This window comes from Sus scrofa, chromosome 13, assembly GCF_054392235.1.
Source record: "Sus scrofa isolate SSC_HxYL_T2T_F1_AM1 chromosome 13, Sscrofa_HxYL_maternal_Yorkshire_Landrace_v2.0, whole genome shotgun sequence".
Lineage (NCBI taxonomy): Eukaryota > Metazoa > Chordata > Mammalia > Artiodactyla > Suidae > Sus > Sus scrofa.
In genome coordinates, this window is record NC_139395.1 from 88,434,316 (window position 1) to 88,454,951 (window position 20,636).

The window sequence follows — 20,636 nt, forward strand, 5'->3', positions numbered from 1 at the left end:
AAGCTGTTTTTTGAGCACAGTTATAGGATAAACATGTTATAAACATGTTATAACGTAGGATATAACATGATAAACATGTTATATCCTACGTTATAGGATAAACATGCTTAGAAGTGTTTTTGGTTTTTGAGCACAGTTATAGGATAAACATGTTATAAACATGTTATAACGTAGGATATAACATGATAAACATGTTATATCCTACGTTATAGGATAAACATGCTTAGAAGTGTTTTTGGTTTTATCTCTTTCCCAATCCCTAAATTGCCACCTATTCTGTTATTTGAATAGTAAAGTTAGTATGAAAAACTAGATTGTGGTGTAAACAAATATGATAATATTTAATTTACTTTCATTTCTACTCATACTTTTTTTGTACAGTATTAAAAAAAGTGGACTTATTTCTTTTTGGAAAAAAAAATAAGTCCTTTTAAGTATTTGTTCTTCTGCCTGTTAACTTAGTCTGACTACCAGCCTTGTTGTTTTAGTCTCAGCCTAATCCTTTTCAGTCTCCACCCTCTTTGCCACATCTTTACTCCTTTGGTCACATGTCTGTTGCCATTTGCCTTTAGAAAAGTAAAGTCCAGTAGCCCAGTCTACTTCAGTGACAAGGGGTAAATGACACATAGACTGTGTCCAGAGGATGCTATTGTGTCTTAGATTGGAACAGTGTCTTGCAGCTGCTACTTCCTAGTCATTTCTCTGAGATACTAGCACCACATAAAAATCTTAGATACTTGAAACAGTGTCCTCAGGGTGTCAGGATGTGAGCTGTTTTGTTTGCACAGTGAATAGTTAGGTAGGAAGACAGTGTGGCATAGTAGTTATGAGTGTGGACTTTTGAGTCGGACCTCTGTAAAAACCCAATACACCACTCACTACCTGTGAATCCATGGGCAGGTCAAAATGGGCCTCAACGTCCTCACTCATGACAAGGCCACAGTACCTGTCTTGCTGGTTATTGTGAAGATGTATGATACCCTGTGTAGAACACCAAGTCAGTGCCTGGCTGGCACTGATACCCAATAAATGTAAACTAATGTGATAATGCATTCCTTCCTTGAAATGTCTTTTACTTGACAGGTCGTCAGCTTGTTCTGGAAACTCTTTATGCTTTGACATCAAGTACAAAAATAATCAAAGAAGCAATGGCAAAAGGTAATGTATGGAGTGCTTTCTCATCCAGTTATGCTCAAATAATGATGGAGCTTATTCTGAGTTGCCTTGCATAGTCTAATAAACTAGAAGAATGTTTTGGAAGGCTTACAGTTTAAAAAAAAAAAAGACTGCATTGAGTTAAATAAGTTTGAAAATGAATTTTACTGATTAGAACAGCCATATTTTTTATCTAGCCTATAAACACTAATTCTTTATTTCCTTCACAGGAGCTTTGATTTATTTACTAGATATGTTCTGCAATTCAACACATCCACAGGTTCGAACCCAGACAGCGGAACTTTTTGCTAAAATGACTGCAGATAAGCTGATAGGTCCAAAGGTGAGCATGAAATAGTTCATAGAAAGAAATTAATTGTTAAAGCCCTTTTAATTTGATTACTGATTTCATAAAGTTTGCCAAGCTCTGAGATGGTGAGGAAATGACTTGATTTTAAAGTTGGAAGATCAGCATACCTGAAATTGTTCCTATATATTACGAGTTAGAGAAAAATTATAGTCAGGGAAGCATGCATTAGAATTAAGAAGTCTTAAGAGAGTGTTCGAATTATAGTGATAAAACTATTCATCTTTCTTGAAAAAAGAACAAAAGTATATTTAAGCTATGACAGAAAATAGGTTCACACTTGGAGGACTGACCTGTGGAAGTAGCTCATGAAGGAGATGGTGATCTGTGTCCTTGTGCATTCCCACCTGTATTAGTTAGGGACATACAGCACATGAGCATAACGGCACCTCTGCTTCCCCTCTCTGCAGGGGGCTCTCTCATTCTGAATCTGGAGATAATGAATCTCCAGAAGCATAGTCCAGGTTTTAGAGCAAGAACCGGTTGGAGCAGTACTTCTAAATAGAATTGCATCCAGACGCAGGTGTAATCAAAGTCCCCCTCTTCTGTTATTAAATCCACATGAAGTAATGCTCACTGAGGCATTGTCTCTCCCAGCCCAGATAGGTGATAAAGGCTCCTGAGCCCCCACTTCCAGAGTCTGATTTTACATCAGTAAAAGAAGCTAGATTCAGTTGGCTTTTTCTTGCCCGATATCCCAATTTAGATACTGAGAATCTGTCATCAGACCCGAAACAGTTTTACTTTGGGTATATGATTAATAGTCTGTCATCAGCACAGTTGATGGGATAAGGGAGATTACATTTGGATGCCTGTGGAAAGGGTCCATAAAGTCATGAATATTGATACTTAATAGCTTTCTTAAAGCTAGAGTTGGGTAGCATATAATTGTAGTGTCTCATATTGCATGTTTTAAATAACATTTTAGATCTTGAAAATAAATACATACTGGAATTGATTTTGAGTTCTTCAGTAATTTTTTGACCATTGAAATACATGAGGGATAATTTTACCAAGTCGAATATATTTACACTTAAATTTTCTGTATAGCAAAAATACAAGTATCAGCTCCTTAATGGAATGATTTGCAGCAAGAGATTCTAGAACTGGGGTCAGTAAACTCTTTTTCCTTTTTGGTAACAGCTTTATTGAGATACAATTGACATATTGTGCAATCCACACTTATGAAGTATACAATCCAATGGTTTGGGCAGCAACAATCAATCTTAGAACATTTTCATCAACCCAGGAAAAAAACCCATTCCCTTTCGGGGTTACTTCCCATTCCCCTTCCTCCCAGCACCTGGCCACTACTTTCCCTCTTTAGATTAGCCTATTATGAGTATTTCATGTAAATGGAATCATATATGGTCTTTTTTTTTTTTTTTCTTCTTCATATATGGTCTTCTTTGGCTTGTGTCACTTAGCATGATGTTTTCAAGGTCCATCCGTATTGTAGTATATGTGAATACTTCCTTTTATTGCCAGATAACATTCCATTATATAGATATGCCGCATTTTATTTTCCAGTTATCAGTTGATGGACACATGGGTATATCTACTTTTTGGCTATTCTGAATGAAGCTACTATGAACACATGTGTACACTTTTTTGTGTGGATATGTATTTTATGTCTCTAAAAGTAGAATTTATGGATCTTACGGTCACAGTATTTTTAACTTTTCAAGGACTTATCAGACTGTTTTCCGCAATGGCTGTACCATTTTACATTCCCACCAGCGACATGTGAGGATTCTGATTTCTCCACATCTTCTCTAACACTTGTTATATATATATATTTGAGTATAGTCATCCTAGTGTAAGTGAAGTACCATCTCAGAGTTTTAGTTTGCATTTCCCCGGTGCCTAATGATGTTGAATATTTTTTCATGTGCTTATTGGCCATTTGCACATCCTCTTTAGATTTTTTTCACATCTTTTCATTTTTTTTTTGTCTTTTTTCAGGGCCACACCCTCGGCATATGGAGGTTCCCGGGCTAGGGGTCCAGTCAGAGCTGTAGCTGCCAGCCTGCACCAGAGCCACAGCAACGCCAGATCCGAGCCACGTCTGTGACCTATACCACAGCTCACAGCAACACTGGATCCTTAACCCACTGAGCGAGGCCAGGGATTGAATCTGCAACCTCGTGGTTCCTAATCGTATTCATTAACCACTGAGCCACGATGGGAACTCCACCTCATTTTTTAACTTGGTTATTTGTCTCTACTATTGAGTCATAGTTGTTTTTTATTCCGGATACCAGTCCCTTTCCATATATATGATTTGCAAATGTTTTCCCCTATTCTGTGGATGTTTTTCCACTGTCGTGATGGTGTCTTCTGAAGTACAAAAGTTTTTAATTTTGATGAAGTCCAATCTATCTTTGTTGTTGTTGGTAGTGTAGTTTGTGCTTTTGAGGTGATATCTAAGAAGCCATAATAATCCCAGGTTACAAAGGTCTATTTCTTTGTTTTTTGCTGAGAGTTTTATAGTTTTAGCTCTTGTATTTATGTCTTAGATCCATTTGACGGGAAAACTGACATGCGTCCTATTTTGTGGGTGCTCTCTATCATGTAACTGACATTGTTCCCTTTAGTTTCATCAGTTGCTAGGAAGTTTAGAGCTAAATTTGTAGTATATTGCTTGCAATTATACACAGTTTTTTGATGTTTCCTTTGTGGCGTTGACTTCATATTAGTCTCATTCATTCAGGTAAGGTTTCAAGTAGCTGCTTATGCCAGGAGCTGAGAATACAGACATAGCAAGACAGACTCAGCCAGGGAAGGTTTTCCATAAGATGAAATTTGAACACAGACTTGAATGTCACAAAGGAGAAGATACTATGTGAAGACCTGAGGGAAAAAACTTATCTCCCTAACCTTCATCTTCCCTTTGTCCCTATGCCTCACACTAATTTTTGGTTTACTTGTATGTTTGTGTTGGGTGTATTTTTTTAAGCCGCTTTTCTTTTTGTCATTTTACGGCCGCACTGCGGCATATGGAAGTTCCCAGACTAAGGGTTGAGTCAGAGCTGCAGCTGCTAGCCTACACCACAGCCACAGCAACACCAAATCCAAGCTGCAATTGCAACCTATACCACAGCTCATGGCAGCACTGGATCCTTAACCCACTGGGCAGGCCAGGGATCAAACCCACGTGTCCTCATGGATACTAGTTGGGTTTGTTACTGCTGAGCCATAACGGGAACTGCTTTTTGTATCCTTTTTGGAAAAAGACACAGTATAATGTAAAATAGTATAGCAAAATGAATGCACTAAAAAATACTTGTAGAACACAAAGAAAAAAATTTTTGAAGGGATAGGGTCAGAAGGAGAAGTGGATTGAGGGCCCTCTAAGAAGAGCCAGTAGCATGTGCAGGACAGGATCTGGCAAGGTGTTCTCTGGGAACTTCACATGCCAGAGGTCCTCAATTTCTTAGTTTCTTAAATCTGAGGCAGAGAGAGGAAATAAACTGGATAGGTAAGTAGTAGCAGGTTGTAGTGAGTCCTATTATCTTTGCATAAACCAAAGTTTATCTGTTCTCTCACTCTGGAACTTTTAGGTGATAGTTATTGCCTGTATCAACCATAAATACAAATTACAGCAACATTTCTTAGAGAAGTGTAAAGCAAACCAAATATCAAGATGTTTCTAATAGGTCTTTTCTCTCTCTCAAACCTCCTCACTAGGTTCGAATTACATTAATGAAATTTCTCCCAAGTGTTTTTATGGATGCCATGAGAGACAACCCTGAAGCTGCTGTCCATATTTTTGAAGGAACTCATGAAAATCCTGAGTTAATTTGGAATGATAGCTCCAGAGATAAAGTGTCCACAACAGTGAGAGAAATGATGCTCGAGTAAGTAAAGACATGTATAATAACTTAGGGCCTTTGGGTGGAATCACCAGGCAGGCACACGTTTTCCATGTTGTCTGTCACTTCTCTTCAGACTTATTCTACAAAGGTTAATGAAAGTGTATCTTGTGACTAAAGTTTGATATCCTTCTCCCTTTTTTTCCCAAGGCACTTTAAAAACCAGCGAGACAACCCTGATGTAAACTGGAAGGTAAAATATACTTTCATTCAAAGGAAGGAGCGTTACATTTTACTGTAAATTTGTTATTGTTTTTTAAATTCCCACTGAGTTTAATGCCAACCTTTTAGATACTTTGTCATTAAGATACTTAGGTCTTCCCCTGGAAAATAAAGTTTTAAGCATAAAAGTAGGAATACTCACTTTTGAAGTAACTAATTAAAGGACCTTTTCTGAATTACCAAGAGAAGGCAAACGTAAAATAAATCTTACTTGATTATAATAATAAGTATTTAAGGACTGGCTAATTTTGTAATTTCTTTAATAGGGTTTTCATTTCTTTCTTAATGTACAACTGATGATTGTTAAGTGACTTGACTACTCTTTCTCTATTTAAAGTTGCCTGAAGATTTTGCTGTGGTATTTGGAGAAGCAGAGGGTGAACTTGCTGTTGGAGGAGTTTTCTTGAGAATCTTTATTGCACAACCAGCTTGGGTTCTAAGAAAGCCTAGAGAATTTCTTATTGCACTGCTTGAAAAATTAACAGAGCTCCTGGAAAAGAACAATCCTCATGTAAGCTTCAGCCATCAGCCAAGTATTTCAAATAGTTTGCTAAATATAGCAATAGTGTTTCTGCCATTCTCATTGACTAGGCATTAAGAATATAACAGCCACACTTAAATTCACAGATGCCTGATCAAAAGTAAAGCTCTTTGTTAAGAGTTGGAGGTGTCTCTATTGAGAGGCTGCTATTTCTCTTCCTTTCTTTTTCTTTTTTCTTTCTTTTTTTTTTTTCTTTTTTTTGGTGCCCTAGCATGCAGCAGCTTGATCTGGGATCTCAGTTCCCAGGCCAGGGGTTGAAACCAGGCTGCAGTGGTGAAAGTGCTGAGTCCTAACCACTAGACCACCAGGAAACTCCCCAAGAGACTGCTATTTATAGCAGTTTTAGATGCTCTGAAAGGTTTTTGTCATCCCATTTGCAGTGATTTTATGGTTTTAAGGAGAAACCTAAGTATTCAGTTGTAGAAACTGAAATGAAAATGTGTCCTGGGAGGGCATGTTCTTCACTCAGCTTTTATAGGGAGTAGAGGGGACTCTAGTTAAGGAAATTGGCAGAAGAGTCTTGGCTACACAAGTGAACGCTGTACCTGTGCTTAAAGCCAGAGGCCGAAGTTCCCGTTGTGGCTCAGTGGAAACGAATCTGACTAGTATCCATGAGGATGCAGGTTTGATCCCTGGCCTCAATCAGTGGGTTAAGAATCCGGTGTTGCGGTGAGCTATGCTGTAGGTTGCAGACACCGCTTAGATCTGGCGTTGCTGTGACTCTGGTGTGGGCTGGCCAATCAACCCCTAGCCTTACCTCCATATGCTATGGGTATGGCCCTAAAAAGACTAAAAAAAAAAAAAAAAAAAAAAAAAAAAAGCCAAAGGCTAACAGGAAAGCAGGAGTAGGTAAGAAAGTGGACTGTTGAATTAATTAAACAGGTGATTAAGAGCCCCAAGTTGCATTATTAGGTAATCCTGGACCCCAGTATCAGCTCCACCACTGGCTAGCTCTATGGCCTAGAGTAGTACCTCCTGACTCACCTCAGTTGTCTTGTAGAAGGTAACAGTATCTGCCCCTAAAGCTGAGGTTTTCATGAGTTTTAATAGATGTGGATTACTTAGCATAAATGTCTGGCATGTGTCAAGTCATTAGCTTTGTAAGGCTTTTAAAAATATATTGATAGTATGCCAAATGTTTGCATAGGTCTCTTTCTGTAGTCACATTTTTTCTTTACTAGGATTTTTACTGCATACATGGTTTGCTTAAAAAATGAAATCCTCAAAATGTAGAAACTTAGAAAAACATGTAACATTTTACTATATATCGCATTCTCTTTTTGTGCATCCCAGTTCCCATATTTATTCAAGACATGTTATGTTCTGGATATGTATGTCTGCATATAATGCTATAAGTTAGAAGTCTTTGCAATCCATTATCCATTATAGAAAGTGTTTATGGAACCCAGACATGTTAATTAGTAGGATTTTTAATATAAGTGGGGAAAACATTTCATTAGTTCTGAATTATTGATGTTCTCTGGTACTGCCATTTCTATCACATTATCTAATAATTTCTAGTAATATTTTTTGAGAGATGGTCTCTTATTAGAAATCTCTTTCTGCAATAGAAATGAGATGTGAAATAGAAATGCCCAGTGAAAGTCTGCTTAGATTAAGGTATTTCATTCTTGAAGTCCTTTAAATCCATGCTTTTTATTGAGATGGGAAAATTTGCTGTTCTTTTAGGATTTATGAATCAATTTTCAAGTACCAACACTTAAAATTCGTGGGTCCTTAGTTTTGAACAGCAAACATTATCAAGGATGTTTAGGACTTTATGAGTGTTTTATAGTTTTTTTGTCTTTACACCCTCCAGGGAGAAACTCTGGAAACTTTGACAATGGCAACAGTGTGTCTTTTCAATGCACAGCCTCAGCTGGCTGATCAGGTCCCACCATTGGGCCATCTTCCCAAAGTTATCCAGGCAATGAATCATAGGAACAACGCCATTCCTAAGAGTGCCATTCGAGTTATTCATGCCCTGTCTGAAAATGAGGTATTGATAAATCCATTTAGTAGCTTATAGCTTTGGAATTTATCTGTGCTCTCTCTTTCTGACTATTGTACGTTGCAGTACAAATCCCCTTTCTACCATTTGCCTTAATCCACATGTGCCATGTGGTATTGTAATGATTCTTAAACTGGTTTAAATGATATGGTATTAACCATATTAAGGAGACTGAATTTGACTTGGTTCATTATTAAAATTAAAATGAATGTGGGTTTTTCATATATCTTGTTATTGTGGTATTTGCTGTGTTGTATAAAATATTGCTGGTCTACAAGTAACCTTCTCTTTGGGGCACTTAGCTGTGTGTTCGAGCCATGGCATCTTTGGAGACCATTGGCCCACTGATGAATGGAATGAAAAAGCGACCAGATACTGTTGGTCTAGCCTGTGAAGCAATTAATCGAATGTTTCAGAAGGAGCAGAATGAATTAGTAGCACAAGTAAGTGACTTTCTAGATTTCTATTTTAAGAAGCAACATACCAAACAGATTTTCACTTCTTTAGCACTGATTTTGACTTCTCTTAGGTTCAGCAATTTGGCACAGAGATAACTTGTGAGTTTGTGCATACATATTTTTATATTTTATACACACACATGTACAGGAGCACACCGAGAAGGTGGGCCAGCCAGTGTCAGAGTAATTTTGTGATGTATGAAATTTATTTATTTATTTTATTTTATTTATTTATTTATTTATTTTGCTTTTTAGGGCTGCACCCGAGGTATATGGAGGTTCCCAGGCTAGGGGTCCAATTGGAACTACAGCTGCCCCCCATATACCACAGCCACAGCAACATCAGATCACAGCCACGTCTGTGACCTATGCTACAGCTCATGGCAACACTGGATCCCAGACCCACTGAGCGAGGCCAGGGATTGAACCTGTATCCTCATGGATCCTAGTTGGGTTCCTTATGCACTGAGACATGATGGAAACTCCTGATGTTTGAAATTTAAATTTTGGTTATTTACTAAGCTTTTATCCCTAGCTTGCTTTATAAAATTTGCTTTATCCTTTTTGGAAAGATTCGTTCTATTTGTTCATTCCTTTGTTTTTAAAGTCATGTTTAAGAAACATGCCAAGGTTTTTGTAGTCCTTTTCAAAGAAAGTACTGACCTCATGAAAAGGAGACTTGGTGGGTGCCAATGTAAAGTAGCAGACACCAAGGGAACAAAGAACATACAACACATGTAAAAGCCATTGCAAAAATGATCTTTCTAAAATACAACTTTTAAATATAACCCATTCTTCCTCTTACAAATCCCTCATTGTTTCCCCTTACTGCCAGATGACAAAGTGACATCTGACCTCCTTAGCCTGGGTACAAGGCCTTACATCTTTATTATCTGGCCCTCCTGTTTCCTAGCCTCTTTTCCTTTCTCATCTTTTCTCCGCCCCCCACCCCTATTTCCACCCCTCTTCCTCATTCAGGCAGGTTAGGAGTACTGGGTACATTTCAAGGAGAAAATTGGATGCTCTGAGGTTCAGACTTAGAGTTGGCCAAGAGGGTTATTGTATTGGAAAGAACATGAGCTAGTTCTACCACTTGATGGCTCTGTGACCTAAGGCATGGTATTTAACCCTGCAGTGCTCAGATTCCTCATCTGTAAAATAAAGTTACGACTCCTCACAGGGTTGTTATGAGAATAATATCTGTAAAAAGAGGTACATTTACTAAATGTTAGTTACTTCCACCTCTTCCCTTTGGATTTCAGAGCAGGCAGTGAAAATTGCATGGCACCAGAGTATTACTTAGCTTTTATGTGAGTGATACAAAGTGTATGGTGGATGTCAAGGTTGATGTTTTAAGATGTGAAAAAAATACTAATATGCTTCAAATGCTGTTGCCTATCAGTATATGTCATTAGAGGAGGCGGATCAGTATACTGGCTAAAAGCTCAGGTCCAGATACAGATCCAATACTGCCCAACTTTGTGACCATCAGCACGTTTTACCCGCCATGCACTGATTTTCCCATTGGTGATAATTGTGCCTACATCATTTGGTGTTGGGAGGACTAAGTAAAATAATCAGTGTATGTAGCATGTAGAATAGTTGATGAAACAGAATAAAACCTCATTAAATGAAAATGTCGTTACCGTTAAATACTGCCTCTCCCGCCAAAAAATCTGCATGTGGCATTAAAATAAAATAAAGCAGAGTGTCCTCTTCTAGGTACGGGCCTGGGGTGAAATTATTTCTTCAGTGGATGGCTTACATTTCTTAAAGTGTATGCAAAATGTGTATATATGCACACACACACACACACACACGTAGACATACATATACTTAATATTCTTTTCTAGGCCCTGAAAGCAGATTTGGTCCCATACCTCTTAAAATTACTTGAAGGCATTGGCCTTGAAAATCTGGACAGCCCAGCAGCCACAAAGGCTCAGATTGTTAAAGCTCTCAAGGCAATGACTCGAAGCCTGCAGCATGGAGAACAGGTGAGTCTGCACAGAGGTAACTTTGATCTGCCAATTATAACAAGGTACTCTCAGAGCCAAAGGTCTTGGCTATTGGTGATCCATGCACCACAACTCATGTTCCACTTACAGACGTGGTTCCTGACCTTAACTGGAGCAGAGCCCCAGACCAGGGATGCACTAGCATAGCTACCTCATAAAACACAAACCGTATATACTCAGATTGCCACCCAGGAGGATTCTTTTTCTGGATAGTGATAGCATGTTGAACATTTCTTCAGCACAGAAGAATATTGAGCATTAGTGCTGGTTAAGATTAACGTCCAGTTCTCAGAGTTCTTATGGAATAGTGATAACCACATTCATTAACCATCCCATAATACCATTTTAAAAGATACAGAACATCATTTTAGTTTCATCTCCTTTCTTTCTTAACATTTAGGAATTGTTGGTTTCCTTTTTGTTGTGACTTAAATATCTATTAATGTGTCAGCAGCATGCATATGCTGAGTTCAAACCAGTTCAGTAATTTTCCTCATTGATTTTATTAATGTTGCTTCTGAGGAGTCTTCATTCAGTTTTATTGTGTAGCCCTATGTATTAATGCTCTCTCTTTTAACTCGAAGTGAAATTTACATAACATAAAATTAATCACTTTAAATCAAACAAGTTATTGGTTTTTAGTATACCAGTTGTTATTTGGCATTAACTGTATTGTGTAACCACCACCTTATCCAATTTCTAAACAACTTCTGTACAAATTAAGCAATTATTCCCCATTTTTTCCTCCCCTCAGCTTCTGGCAGTTCACTCTGTCTTCTATAAATTGACCTCGTCTGGACATTTCACATCAATGGAATCATACGATATGTGACCTTTTGTGTCTGGCTTTTGTAACTTAGCATGTTTTTGAGGTTCATCAGTGTTTTAACATGTTTCAACACTTCATTCCTTTTTAAGGATGGGTAATATTCCATCGTGTGTGTATATATATGTGTCACAATTTGCTTACCCATCATTTGTTCACAAACGTTTAGACTGTTTCTGCCTACTAATGTTCTTCTGTAGGTTTAAGTTGACTGGCAGCTTTCCCTTAGTGAATCCACTGTATGTTCCAACTAAAGAAACATTTTGTATGCCATTGTCCATTCTAGCAGTATCATCATTTGAACTATTTAAGGTAATAGTAAAGAAAAGAGAGAGTATGTCATGCTTCAGTCATATAAAGTTGCCTATGGGTTCTGAACGTAAGCAAAGGCACCACTGTGTACCACGTGCCAGCAGCTGTCTTCCTCTCAACCTGCCTCAGGATTCCTGTTGATGAAAATCAGCAAAGCAATGCTGACACCCACCTTATGCTCTTGAGGGGGGGGAAAGAAGTATGATAGTTATCAAAATAGGAACTTTACCACGTTAACAGCTAATCACATGGGGCAGAGTCTCTTAGACTTGAACAGTTCCTGCATATATCTCTGCTTTCATACTCACTACTGAGAATGTTTTTCTCATCTTTGTGTCCACTGTGCAACCCACATAAGAAGTGTTCAATAAATATTTGATCTAAACTTTAATATGTGAAAAGTATCCTCTATGTTGGACTCTCCTAAACTTTTTTTATCTGTGTACAGAAAGAAACATGTCTTTCCTCTTAGTCCAGTACACATTTACACACTTTATTTATACTCATTTGCACACTTTATTTATACTCATTTATACATATACACATCACAGAACAACTTTGCCCATTTTACGTGTTATGCTCTGATGCTTTCTATGTTAATCTGTTTTATTTTCTCCAGTGTGTTGATCACAACCCTCCTAGTGGACTTCTTAACAGGTCACATCCATGGTGTGAAAGAGTGCTTTAAGTTTCCGAAACCACACTGTCAGCCATTTTACTATAACAAGAACATCTTCCAGCCCAAATTACATACACATCAATAAGTTGTAAGTTCAAATAGCAGAGTCCAAGTTTAGAGGGAAGACTGACTGAAGGACTTTTGTGGCCTGTCTTAATGAGATATGTCTGATGTAGAGTGATGAATGAAGGGTCTTTGGATCTTTCATCAGCTTCCAAGACTTCCTTTTGTCTTGGAAGTTTGCTTTTTCTCTTTAATTTTATCTAACAACATTCAGCACTTAGTTTATGTTCAAAGAGTTTGCTTTACTTCCCTAGGTGAATGAAATCCTGTCTCGTTCTTCAGTCTGGAGTGCCTTCAAAGATCAGAAACATGATTTGTTTATTTCTGAGTCACAAACAGCAGGATACCTCACAGGTAAACCACACCCAATTCTCTTCCCTAAGACAGATGGCAGAAGCCACTTGGACCTTCCTTTTAACCTGCCTGGACTGAAAAATGGCATTTAGAAAGTTGTCCTAGGCTACGGGCTACCTGTCTTGGAGGTTCTGTGGACAGACAGTGAATCCCTGGTTCTAGCCCGGACAGCGTGCAGACTGCTGTGGTGTCGAATGTGTGCTGATTGCAAGGCAGACTCTGCTCAGTTTTGACCCTTAATTGATGGTCATATGTTATATTTGGAGCATAGCTGTGTTAAAGTGTTTATCTTCAGCATGTAAAAAGAGTAGAGAAATATCTACTCAGAAATACCAGTATCAGAAACATGATAGTATTGTTACATTTCTGTCAGAATCATAGGTTGAAGTTCCAAATACGCATACTCATGTGGGAAATATTTTTTCTTCCAAGTTTCCAGTGATTAATCTGTAGTTTTACTAAATATTTAGGGATTGTCCTCTCATGGGAGGAAATATGTGATTTACCATAAAGGAAAGGATGTTTTACTGCCTAGAGATCAAAAGATAGTATATTTAAGAAGCTCTGGACATTTGTCCATTTGACACACTAGTTGCATGGTAATTTTGGAGTACTCACTTTCATATTGGTTTGTTTTTAAAAACATAGTCACAGCTTCTGTTGCTAAATGCTGAAAATGAAAGAGAGTCTTTGGCATTAAGTTTTCGGCTTGAAATTAACCTTAAGAATATGAGGTGGTTCTTGCTGTCTGCCTGGAATTATAGTATATTAAAAAATGTAGGAGTTCCAGTTGTGGCTCAGCAGGTTAAGAACCCAACATGCCATCTGTGAGGATGCAGGTTTGATTGCTAGGTGAGTTAAAGGTCCAGTGTTGCCACAAGCTGAGATATAGGTCACAGATGCTGCTCGGATCCAGTGTTACCATGGCTGTGGTGTAGGCCAGCAGCTGCAGCTCTGATTTGACCCCTTGGCCCAGGAACTTCCATACGCCACAGGCGTGGCCATAAAAAAAAAAAAGAAAAAAAGAAAAAAAAGTTGAACCTGCAATCCCCCTCTAACCAGAGTTGATGTAGGTTAATTGAGAGAAAAAAATTATTACCCAGTGTTTCTCTTACCAGTGTAATTATTTTAATAATTCTGATTGCTAGTATAGAAGTTTATAAAATCAAAAACTAAATCTTGTATATTCAAAAATAGGGACTTCAGTGAAAGTTTTGCATGGTTTTAATTTTAGACTTTGTTGTGATATTACTATTTTTTCTTCCCCTGTGACTTCCCTAATATTATCATCAGAGCCCTATAATTTATGAGCATGTGGTGCTGTGGCTGACAGTCATGTGTGTACATGAAGAGTAGAGTTCCAGGAGTTCCCATTGTGGTGCAGTGGAAACGAATCCGACTAGGAACCATGAGCTTGTGGGTTCGATCCCTGGCCTTGCTCAGTGGGTTGGGGATCCAGTGTTGCTGTGAGCTGTGGTGTAGGTCGCAGACGTGGCTTGGATCTGGCGTTGCTGTGGCTGTGATGTAGGCTGGCAGCTGCAGCTCCGATTAGACCTCTAGCCTGGGAACCTCCATATGCTGTGGGTGCGGCCCTAAAAAGACAAAAGACCAAAAAAAAAAAACAGTAGAGTTCCGTAGGTTTCCCTTCTCACTTTCCCATCCCTTGCCCTATGATTTAGATGGAGAGAAATACCTAGAATATGGTCATAGTCTCCTTCATATCTCTCAAATTTTGAGTAAAGCAGTAGCTTCTAAGTAAGAGTGTGTTCGAAGGCATGTTGTGGCTTGATGTGGGATCTCAGTTCCCAGACCAAGGATCGAACCCAGACCACAGTGGTGAAAGCAACAAATTCTAACCACTAGACCACCAGGGAACTTCTAGGAGTGTGTTCTTATAGAAATATCAAAAGCTTTACCTTTTTAGAGTCTTTTTCCAAAACGTTTACACATACCACATTTTTGTGGCATTCATTATATTCATTACTTTGTATGTAAGAGTGTTATGATTGGAAAATGTGCCTTATTTTGTCTACCTAAGAGTAAACTTACTTAAAATTTGGCCTTGAGGAATGAGAAGATATATATTATAACCATCCCTACAGGAAGGCCACTTCTAATTCTTTTTCTTCTTGTGTGTACTTCCCATTCATTAACTTGACTGGATGGAATAAAAGACTACAGATGATCCTTAACTTTTACTAACAGGCTGTGGGTCAAAAGGTCTGTAGTTAGAATACAGAAGACAGATGGATTTATCCTCAGAGACCCAGACTTCCTTTAGAAATCATTTTGGTCCTCAGCCCCACCCAGACTCCTTAATAACTGGAGAAGAAGTACAGGAAGTGAAAAGGTTTCTGCCTGTGCCCTTCCTTTTACTTGGATCCCTTGGGTGGCTTCTGAACGAGTTGTGAGAGACAGCCGGTTGAGCTATAGCAGATGAAGGTTAGGGAAGAGAAAAGGCTGGGGTTTATAAATTTCTTCCCTGGGTTCAGTTCAAAGCAAGTTCTGTATAAAGCTGTCAAAGGGGAAGTGGTATCGATCCCAGCCTAGAAAGGGCTTGCTGTCACTGTGGCCATTCTGAAGGTCATTGCTGAAGCGTGTGAGCATGTCAGTCCACACAGGACAATCTGGACTAGCTCTGAGCTGTCTTGGCCCCAGAATTGTCCAATTCTTAGCACATCATCAATCTGGGATGTTCTCGAGTTGTGAAATTCCTTCGAGTTTAACTGATGTGTATTTATTGCTTGGGTTGCCAAATATTTTTTGTGTGTGTCTGAGCTTTTCTGTTGATGTATTGTCATGTGTTTGATAAAAGGGGCAAGTACTTCTAATAATGATAAAATCCCATTATGTGGTACTCCATGGAATGTGTGCCATGTTGTGTTGAATTGGCATTTTAAATTTACCCCACCCTGCCTTCAATCTTGAGTCAAATTGTACTCAGTTTGCAAATGAAGTAAGTCATTGTGAGAACACACTTGATCACTGGCTCCTCTTCTGTTACTTGTGATACTTTTGAATGATGTTGGCAAGTAAGTGGATTTTGTTCCGGAGATGGGGAGAGATAAAGGAAAATTAATGACTATTTCAAAATAAGATGGGAATAACCATAATTACATTTATGATTTTCACCTTCCTGGTTGCTGAGCAACTGTCACTCAGTCACATGTTCAGGATTTGAGGTCAAAATAAAAATGTCCTAGGCAGGATTAGTCATTGTTGATAAATTGAGATGAGACTGGCTCTCTAAGCATGGCATGTTTCGTTTTATGATAAATGTTCATCTAACAGTGCCTCAGTGGGATTTTACCCATGGTGTAGATAAACTGCTCATTGTCAGGGCTGTGAGTTACTTAGCCACTAATCAGGTTCTAGAAGGGCTTTGTGCTGACAAACTCAAGGCCCTATACAAATAATTTCAGCAGTGAAAATCCTCAAGTTACCTAGCAAATCAATAGAGAAAGAAGGAACAACAGGGAAAGGAAGAGAAGCAAGCCAAGGCAAAGATGCTTTTAGGAGCTAGAGTTGTTGGAGGTAAAGAACTTTGTATGAAATATTTATTTCGTTAGAGACATGTGGAATAGTTAACTTGGCTTCTTAAGTTCATCAAAGGGAGAGAGGGTACATTTCTTGGGCTTCAGACCAGTCCATTAGTTCTTTTCAGAGCTGGTTTCTATTACTTTTTTCTTTTTTCTTTTTACATGTGTCCAGGACTACCCAATGGGAGTCATGTTAGGGAAGATTCCCTAAGGTCAGTGTTAGTTTATTATAGGACATTGCTGCTAAGACAGGGCGCCCTCCCCATCCCACCCCCTGAGAGACCCATGTTCATTTTCACCAAAGCCCATCCTCCTTCCACTACTCCATCATGGCAGCCAGTTCCATTCTGTGGGGGTTTTGTTCATTTCCATCTTTCCTCATCCCTCTTAAGTCCAGCAGCCTTACACATTGTGCCTTGTGCCCTATTTCTGGCAGCTTCTACTCTTTCCTCCCACTTTTTTCTGGAGAACACACTTCCCAGTCCCATCCTAACGAGTGGACTGTAGCTTCCAGCCTATAGAAACCAGACATGTCCTCAAGGAAGAGGCCAGGGGTGTGAGGGAGAGAGCATCTCAGACTTCATTTAGAGAAATGTAAGGAATTGGCTTGTCTTTCCTAAAGAGGCAAATGGTGGGCCTAGAATTTGGTCTCTTCTTGATAAATCCTTCTAGGCTCCCTCATTCACAATTTAGATATTAGCCCAGAGGTTCCCAAACTTTATCAGTTCACACTGCCTTAATATCTTAGTGCTTTTGTTTTCTTCATCTACTTAGGTAGTTACATTCAAACAGCTTGAGAGTAGTTGTTTGTATAGTATCCAGCAGATGTCATTGTGTCTCTCAAAATTAAAATATCCAGTGGTGTCCCCTGCGAATATGCTCCAGGGTGCCTCAGCACATAGTTGGAGAACCACAGCCTTAGTCCTTTTTTGTGTATAGCATTCATGATTTGGTCTCATAATCTATTCATTTGATGTGAACCAAGTTGAGACCAAATCACAAGTGCTCAGAAACCATTACCAGTGTGGAGCATTTAGGGGTTTATTCCTTGGGAAGTGCTGTCGCAGTGGCACTGTAGCTTTGAGCCACCTGCCTGGTGGTCTCTTTCCTGAGCAGTCTCTGGAAGGCCTGGTGTCCTGATTGGTGGAATGCAGGGGTTGAAAGATGCAGGCTCACTGGGCCTTATGAGAGGGAAAATCTTTTTTTCTAAGTTTTCTATTTTCAAAGTTCTGAGTGCCTGGATGCTCTGGGTGGTATGTGGCAGCGAATGCACTGGGTGGTCTCTGCCACATGCTACATGCACAGCGTCTGCTTATGTCCTGAGTACAAATGCCCACGAGGTGAAAAACAAGATGATTCTGAGTTGTGTCCCTTTTGTCCTACTTCAGTCCTTGTTATACCTTAGCCTTCATCAAACTGCTCTGCTGTTTGCACTTCCTTACAACTTCCCTTGCTGCTTATATTTCTTTTTTCCCCTCAGGTGTCTCTCCTTCCCTTCTAACTGGCAGCAGCCCCCTTCACCTCAGGAGCGGGCTTTAGAACCGCTCTGCCAGGCAGCTTGCTAACTTCTGTGTAGCTCTCTGAAGCAGGTAGAGAAACATTTTGCTAAATGCATGCCGCTTCCACTGCCTTTCTAGTCCTAACCCTTCAATGTGCCTTAGCAGTTTGCCTTGTTTCCTATGATTTCAGCTAAAAAGTATTGCTCAGTATGCAGTATTATGCTACAGTACAGTGTTTCTCTGTACAGCTGTGCAGTGATTCTGAGGTGAACTTAAATGTCTCTGCAATATTTAAGACAAACTAGAGGGCTAAAACCTTTATATGCTCACCAGATACATGATGATAATGGCATTTTGTGTACTGCAGATTGTTAGAATCAAAGAAGACATATAAAACTAAAATATTGAGACGTTTTCCATGGTATTCTTATTTTAACCTGTGATTGATGTCCAGAGCTTGCCTTTTCTTTCTAAGAGACCTTGGTATAGCAACCTTTGTTCATTTGGTATAACTTGTTATCATAGCATTTCTTTGCACCAGATGCAATTGGGTTAATTTGAATGTGGATTAAAGTGTTTTTGTTGGGAATTTCATCGAGTATGACTTTCGACTGGGCTGACCCAAGTACAGAGTTTCTTTCCTCTGTTCCCATTTTTTTTTCTCATTTGACATTAGCTGTGTCCTTCAGCGCCCAGGTTTTTTTTGTTTCTTTGTTTGTTTTTTGTTTTGTTTTGTTTTTTTTTGAAAGATTTGTGACTTCCCACATGTGGGAAGGGAAGATCTTTCCATCTTTCCACACCAGTGTTACTGTCCAGCACACACTTTGGAGTGATTTTTAACTTTGTCATATATTAAAGGCAAACCATGAAAATGGTGCTGTGTAGCTGTTTAAGGTTTATACATTTAGATAATCCTAACAGATTATCAATTCCTTGCAATGGGGCGTTTGATCTGGTTCTGACATTTTTATAAAGGTCCAGGTTCTCACATGACTCTGTGTGTGTTTTCCTTTGTCTCTTACAGGACCTGGAGTTGCTGGCTACCTTACTGCAGGGACGTCCTCCTCAGTCATGTCTAACCTGCCGCCTCCTGTAGACCACGAGGCAGGCGACCTTGGCTATCAGACTTGAAACTTGTGAAAGACAATAAACGCTGAAAGGCCAGTGCCCAGTTCACATTCCTCCAGCTGATACGTTGAAGAAAACTCTTAACTGCCTTTCTCCTGGTTTCATGACAGTGTTATTCCTTTTTCTATAAATATATTTTTATTTGGGGAAAAAGTCAGTGATTCTAATTGTATCACATTCTAAGAAAGCACTCTGTGGATCAACCTTAAGTGGGTACACAAGAATTTTTTTTCTTGATGTATGTAAGCACATTTTGTTCCTTTATATCTGTTTACAAGACTGTGAATCAAAAAGACAAAACTTTCTTCCTAGTTTTTATAATGTTTTTTTGAATTAGCGTGACTGTGGGGTTGAACTGCAGTCTACAGAATCTGGGAACTCTCAGTCACTTACCCCGAAGAAGGGCATTTCCCTCTCCTGCATCGAGTCTGCGTGGCTGTCCTCCCATCATCGAACATTATTAGGTTCTGTCCCTGCACCTGTTCACTGGTATCCTCTCCTCAATCATTAACCTTCTGAGAGCTCACAGTACACATCGGTATGTATAACTGGCTTTACCAAATTGAACGAAAAAGGAGCTTGTGCAAACAATTAGAAACCGGATGTCAAGATGTTATGAAGAGATTAGTGTAATTGTGAAATGTTCTATACATTATCAAATATATAAAGCTTTCTATATTGAATGTACATTATACAGATCATTCATATGTGTACATAAAATTTTAAAAATAAAGGGAACTGACTGCTTTGTTAATGAGATATATTTGTTCTAATTTAACTTTTCCTTTTGAAGACCTTGTATACCTTTCTTTTCCTTTTGCTTTTTTGCTTTTTTTAGGGCTGCACCCATGGCATATGGAGACTCCCAGGCTAGGGGTCAAATCAGAGCTGTAGCTGCCGGTCTACGCCATAGCCACAGCAACGCTAGTTCCAAGCCGCGTCTTCGACCCACACCACAGCTCACGGCAATGCCAGATCCTTAACCCACTGAGCAAGGCCAGGGATCGAACCTGCGTCTTCACGGATGCTAGTCAGATTGATTAACCACTGAGCCATGACGGGAACGCCAAGTGTATCTTTACTTCTAAGACAGATTTAGCAGCAGTAGTAAACACAGACTTTGCCTCACATTTCCTGTTCCTCACACAGGTTGCTGCATTGACATATCTGATCATCCCTAAATCCCTTCGTAAATATTTTAGTCACATTTAAATTTCCAGACACAGAAAGCATCTCATTTATTTTCCATACAATATTCAAGAATGGATCAGGCTGTTAAAATAGTTTAATTTGTGTGACATTAACTGATATTTTTAGGAGGAGAGAAATGTAAAGAGTGAGAGGAGATAATTAACACTGATCTCAGCATAGAGGTCTTCTCATGTGATCACAAACTACAAGAAAATATAAAGATGTAAAATACACACAGATACTTCTTAAAAAATAAGGACATGTCCAAATCTCCAAGTTTCCTTTGAAAGCAAGAACCAATTCCCCAGTTGATGTGTGAGAAGAGCTGGAATGGAGACTTATTCCTATCATAAATTGCTAATTCAAAATTTCCCTCAGGTTTATCATCTCTCAACTTA

The 20,636-nt window shown here is 39.0% G+C and overlaps 1 protein-coding gene across 4 annotated transcripts in view; it reads left to right on the forward strand.

Moving 5' to 3' along the window:
* DNAJC13 (DnaJ heat shock protein family (Hsp40) member C13) overlaps window positions 1-19,806 on the forward strand; it is a 134,050-nt gene extending 114,244 nt beyond the window's left edge. For all 4 annotated transcript variants that reach the window (XM_084989673.1, XM_021069457.2, XM_003132418.6 and 1 more), the window contains 10 exons: window positions 1,084-1,158; window positions 1,386-1,498; window positions 5,213-5,382; window positions 5,548-5,590; window positions 5,957-6,130; window positions 7,980-8,159; window positions 8,474-8,614; window positions 10,483-10,626; window positions 12,782-12,881; window positions 18,944-19,806. In XM_084989673.1, the coding sequence (XP_084845799.1) occupies window positions 1,084-1,158; window positions 1,386-1,498; window positions 5,213-5,382; window positions 5,548-5,590; window positions 5,957-6,130; window positions 7,980-8,159; window positions 8,474-8,614; window positions 10,483-10,626; window positions 12,782-12,881; window positions 18,944-19,050 (1,247 nt within the window). In that variant the 3' untranslated portion in view covers window positions 19,051-19,806. The remainder of the gene's footprint in view (window positions 1-1,083; window positions 1,159-1,385; window positions 1,499-5,212; window positions 5,383-5,547; window positions 5,591-5,956; window positions 6,131-7,979; window positions 8,160-8,473; window positions 8,615-10,482; window positions 10,627-12,781; window positions 12,882-18,943) is intronic.
* Window positions 19,807-20,636: the final 830 nt, after the last annotated feature.